A 5,765-nucleotide genomic window follows, 5' to 3' on the forward strand; every position below is an offset into this window, starting at 1 on the left:
TGACCCATAACGGCCATTAGATCTACTGAACTTTGGCTGCCCAGCAGAGGTTATCAAGCATATGTATAACAAAGAAGAGATTCTAAATCGAGTACAACAGCAAAAATACCAACTCTCTACTGCTACGAAAATTCCTTCTCAACCTAAAATTGACCTTTATTTCAGATTTGGGCCTTGGATAATGGAGAACTACCATTTCATGATAGCTTATTTATATACCAAGACAATACAAGGGAAAGAAAGAAAGAAAAAAATGATCTGGCCAGAAGAACCTTGGTGTTGGCAACACTTTGCTTGCCGGGAAAGCTTGGAGGGGAACTATACAAAATGCCACCATTTATCAAGTTTATGTAGGCTGAGCTATTGAAATAACACGGCTAGTTGCAAAACTCGGCTATATAACTGCTAACCAAAATTCAGACATTATAGATCATGCCCACCTCTAGGGTAGACGCATGAGGGATGCTTAAAGCATACGTTGGTCCCCTAGAGTTTCTCCTTAAGAAATCATACCCATAATTGATCACAACTTTCTTTATCCAGCTTGATCCCTTTTTGCTCTCACATATGAGTGACCCATTATAAATGCCATTCCCGCTTCCCTTGCTTCCATTAGCTCCTGCAGCTCCTCCTTTGCAGTTAAATCAATCTCTGGACTGGCTGGCACCACAAACCTGACCCGCTTCTTAAGTTTCTCAGGAGATTTAACCTCCCTCAACTCTGAAGTTCCTTCCATTTGACAGGAATCTAGATCATCCTCACACATTCTTACACCTTCTAATTTTGATGCTGAAGTCCCAACAACTGTCATCTTTGCATCATCTTCGATATTGTTTAGTTCTAAGCCACATTTGGAAGTATCTGATCGGATAAACTCAGCTATGCTGCAAACAAGATCTTGCTCAAATTCCACGTCATCCTTGTGAACATCACGATAGCCATACCTTGCTATGCACCTATAAAGCCTATACTCCTTGGGGCCAACTCTACCCACCAAGAACCTTTCCTCAGCTCTGACATGTGGCACTGGGACTGATTTAATGCAGAGAAAGATACAACCTGATGAAAAGCGGGGAGATTGGTAACAAAGTGAGAGAAAATAGCTGGAATCCCAGATACAAGCTCAGTGTGTATAAGGCCAATTCCCCTGACCCTTACTATTCCTAATGTGGGGCCGAGACTGAGAAGCCAGTTGATGGAGACCTTATTTTGAACATCAAACTCATATTTCTTAATTGTGCCATAGTGCCATACATACATGACAATAAGGAAGATAAATGAGAGGGCAATAGGAACCCAAGCCCCTTCAAGGAACTTGATGAGGGAGGCAGAGAAGTAGAGTGCTTCAATGGAGCCAAAGAAGAATATAAAGCAAATGGCTAGAACAACACTTTTGCGCCAGCATAAGACTATGACAAGAGACATTAGGCAAGTGGTCACCAGCATGACGGTTATGACAGCCAATCCTGTTTATGGGAAGGAAAAAAAAGCATTAAAAATAATTAAATATTTAACATTAGAAGTAAAGACACAACATGGATAATGACTGTAGTTTTCAGCATGCAAGTGTATCATGAAAGTACTCTGTGAAGGTAATACCTGATGCATTTCCCATGCGTTTTGTGTCCCTAAATCCAACCGTAATGGCCAGACAAAGAAGCATCAACGTCCAGTTGATATCTGGAATGTAAATCTGACCGTGTATCTTAGAAGATGTATGGATAATTTTGACTTTGGGGAAGCAGCTCAGAGCCGAGCATTGTTTGATTATTGAGAAAGTCCCAGTGATGACAGCTTGGCTTCCAACCACAGCTTGAAGTATGGCTATTACGAGAACAGGCCATCTAATTTTCTCTGAAAGGGGGGGGGGGGGGGGGGGGAAGTAACAAAAAGCAAAAACTTGGGTTGTGTGGAATGATGGCTCCTTGAGATCAAAACAAGAGAACTCACCAGGTACAGATACATAGAAACCAATTCTGTAGTCACTTTCAAGGATATGATGTTTGGAAAGATAAGCAGCTTGTCCCATGTATGCTAGGATTAGAGATGGGTACACCAAAAAAGGTGAAAGCGATCTGCAGGTAAGAGAATTTTAGTTATGAAAAAAAAAGTCGATTCCCCCTCAGGGATGTTAAAAAAGTAGATATTCTGCTCACAACTGTCTAAAGAATGTAAGCAAGCAAATAGGGGAGTGTGGGACAACTCATTGTTTCCCTTCACATATTGCCTCGTAATTATGAAATCCTGAGTTCCCGCGTGGGGTGGGGTTTTTTTTTTTTTGGGGGGGGGGGGGGGTGGCGGCTTCTGTGTACCTTAATTGACAATTGTGAAAAGTGTCCTAAATCTGCAAACATGGCTTCTGAACCTGGAACATATAAATAATGGAATCAAATAAAGATAAAGCATATGGTAAACTGTATTGAAAATATACTAAAATTTGCTCTGCTATTTCCATACCTGTTATACACAGTAGAATTCCACCCAAGGACATCCAACCTCCCCTTTGAGTCTTTTTCAGAAACTTGAACATATAATAAGGGGAGAGAGCTTCATATACGTGTGGGTTCCAATGAATGATATTGTAAATGCCAATGGCGCTGATGCATAGCAGCCAGGTCATCACAACAGGTGCAAACAGGAATCCCACACGATGGGTCCCATAATGTTGGAGCGCAAATAAAAATATCAGTATTATACAGGCAACTGGAACCTCAACATCTGCATAACCAATTATCTTTCAGTACAGGCAAGATACATTTAAGCATATTGCGGGTCATTTCTTTGGCAAAACTGGGATGCTTAGTTCCGTAGATTCTAATTTTGATATCTGAATTCCGAATTCTAAGTATAACACTCTGGATGGAGTAAAACATAGATGCTAAATACGGAGAAAAGCACTTCAAAATTAGAAAACCCAAGTTCAGCAAAACTGGTTATCATGAGAAAGACAATGGGCAAGCAAATGAAGCAAATGAAGATTCCTGTAGTATTTATAAAATTCATTAAACTTTGATTAATTATGTATCAAATGTCTTTTAAAAAACAAGAACCATGGAGTAGTAGTAGAGATTAAAGGCAATGAACAGAAGATGAAATTTTCCGCCTTCAATCTTTGCTGTAAAGTTTTACTATAGAAAAGATGAACATTAGCTACTGAACTACTGTAGTGTAAGTGTCTTGAGTCCCAAAGTAAACGGTTGTATGATCATAAATCAAAAGCATATCAACTTAACTTCCAGATAATCTTGCGGGCCCACAAATTACCACCAAAGGAAATTTGTGATCATATTGCCGACAAATGGTAACCAAAAGGAGATATATTATTACCTACTGGAAAAAAGATCACTTTCAAGAGAAGCCTAGAAATATTTTGTGAGAATATGAAATTCCGCAACCGATTACGAAAAGAATTCAAAATTTTATTAGTAACATATATTATTCATACTGTAATCATATGACAAAGTTAGGTACGTAGACAGAGATATCATTTGGTTGACTTCATACTATTATATTGGCTGCCGCGATGCCTAAAAGTTGGACAGAATTAGGTAAGGGTTTAGTTGAGAGACACCACAGATAATCACTATTTGAGCATCATAATGAAGTCACAAATAATGTTAATGACTAGTTCAATAATGGCCACACCTGATTTTGTATCCAATAAGATAATCAGCCGACGGTTCCAGACTACAGATCACTCCAAATATATTCATTTGATTTCTTATCCATACGACAATGCTTTCACCTTGAAATCATAATATCATGAAAGCTTAACTTTGTGAAGGGACTACTTTTCTATTCTTTTTGTTTTTTTTTACTATCCAGTATATGTATTATCGTCAAATTCAAATACTGAAGGTTACATCATTTTCATCTTAGCCACACGTTTGATCTTTTGTTTATTATAATGATCAATTTCACAAGCTAGACTATTTATTCAAATATAATTGATAGCATGGGATGATGATTTGACTTGATCAAAGCAATGGTTGGCCGGATGATATTTACAGGGACCCACACACACCCGCGCGACTAGCGAGCATTGGGTTCTCCCTCTTTCTCCACTAATTAAAATGGCTACGAAGTGTGGCATGGCAAAACGATGGCTTTTCAAAGTTCAAACAAGACTTTATACTAAGCATCAAATAAACCCGTTCCGATATCTAACTACAATAATTTTACTTTTAATGTCCTCGCGGCATATATACGATCGAGGAGGCAGGAATCTCTTTGGGAAAAAATAGCCAAGACAATCGAAGAATCGCACAGAGCAACAGATGTAAACTATTCAGAATCTCAGTCTTCTGAAATATCGAGAACATATCCCAAAGAATAGTTTCGGACAACCATTGTTTTCTAAATCCACTCTTAAAAATCCAACGAGGAAAAAGAATAAATTCATTATCGTTTTTATCTGCGGTGGAATTAATTTTTATTAAAAAAAAAGTTAAGCTTTCCACAATTGAATTCGAAGACAAATTGCTCAGCTGCAAATTAATCTCCGAAACGGCAGAGTGGATTACGATTGACACTGCGTCAAGAGAGTATACATGCAGAATTGGAAGGAAAAGGGAACTGATACAGGGAATTTTCTTGGAAATTGTGTAAAACAGAGAAAGGAACTTACATCGGTGCTGCTCTTTTGACATGGAAAGCTCGAGGCCCGACACCGCAGAAAATACTGCATTAATGACCAAAAACCAGAAAAACGAATGGTCAAATCCCCGTTTTCACTGCTTGAGATCGAAATACTCAGAAATGTATAATGCAAATCTCAAATACCGGAAATTGCTGGTGTGAGCACGCCATCCCCAATAACCATGCAAGTCCCAATCAAAGCCAAAACAAGCAGCACCCTCTGCAGCCCCCTGTGTTTCTCCAGCACGTATTTCAAGCTAGACCCAACGGCTTTCTTGTCGTTTGCCACAATCCCATCTTTCGTATACTCCGTTAAGTCCTCGTCGGCGAGCTGGGTATTAGGCAGTAAGCTAACCCGAGCATGCCGGCATAGCAGAGAATACAGAGCAAAGGTCCCTCCTTCGCCATTGTCATCTGCCCGAAGCACAATGAAGACATATTTGAGCAGGGGTATGAGTGTAAGGGTCCAGAACACAAAAGACAAAACCCCGAATATTTCTTCATTAGTCTCTGAATGTTGAATATCCTCGGCGAAAGTGCTTTTGTAAACGTAAAGAGGGGAGGTGCTCAAATCTCCATAGACAACGCCAAGGCTTTGATAAGCCAAAGTTAACACGGTTTTCCATGATTCCTTCTGCGGAGAAGCAAGCATGGTCAGAAAGCAAAGATTTGTGCAGGCGGGAGTCCTAATTCTCAGCACCAGAGTGCTATATGAGTTACCTTAATTGAATTACTGTAGGCCACAGACTCCAGATCCATGAGGGGCTGTCTCAGAAATACAGAGCATTCATTCCTTCAGTTAGCTGAGGGAGATAAAGACGAGTTCTCTTGAATTAAAACCTTCCCTGGCTCAAACAAGTCGAAGAAAAAACAAAACTTTGGACGAAAGTACATCTTCTCCAGCTATTTCTTGTGCTTCAAAAAAATAAAAGAAAATGAAGGGCGGGCAAGATTAGTTCAATGGCCCAAAATGCGGACAAAGCAAGGAAGAACAGGCACGAAACACCACGAGTGCATAATAGAGAGAAGAGTGTTAAACCGAGGAAGGGTTGTTGGGATGGGGGCTTTGGGATTAGAATATAAGTGGGTGGTGGGTGTGCGCGCTAGAGAGAGAGAGAGAGAGAGAG

General features: G+C 39.8%; 1 protein-coding gene across 1 annotated transcript; it reads right to left on the minus strand.

Moving 5' to 3' along the window:
- Positions 1-131: 131 nt before the first annotated feature.
- LOC114740945 (potassium transporter 8-like) lies at positions 132-5,397 on the minus strand. Its single transcript, XM_028929201.1, is given in 11 exon segments — positions 132-553; positions 556-1,056; positions 1,059-1,466; positions 1,600-1,854; positions 1,951-2,062; positions 2,064-2,075; positions 2,313-2,365; positions 2,458-2,718; positions 4,628-4,681; positions 4,783-5,272; positions 5,359-5,397. Coding segments are annotated over 11 exon segments (2,322 nt in total). The 3' UTR covers positions 132-416.
- Positions 5,398-5,765: the final 368 nt, after the last annotated feature.

Source organism: Neltuma alba, unplaced genomic scaffold (assembly GCF_004799145.2).
Source record: "Neltuma alba isolate B1F8T4 unplaced genomic scaffold, ASM479914v2 tig00003207_pilon, whole genome shotgun sequence".
In the NCBI taxonomy this organism is placed as follows: domain Eukaryota; kingdom Viridiplantae; phylum Streptophyta; class Magnoliopsida; order Fabales; family Fabaceae; genus Neltuma; species Neltuma alba.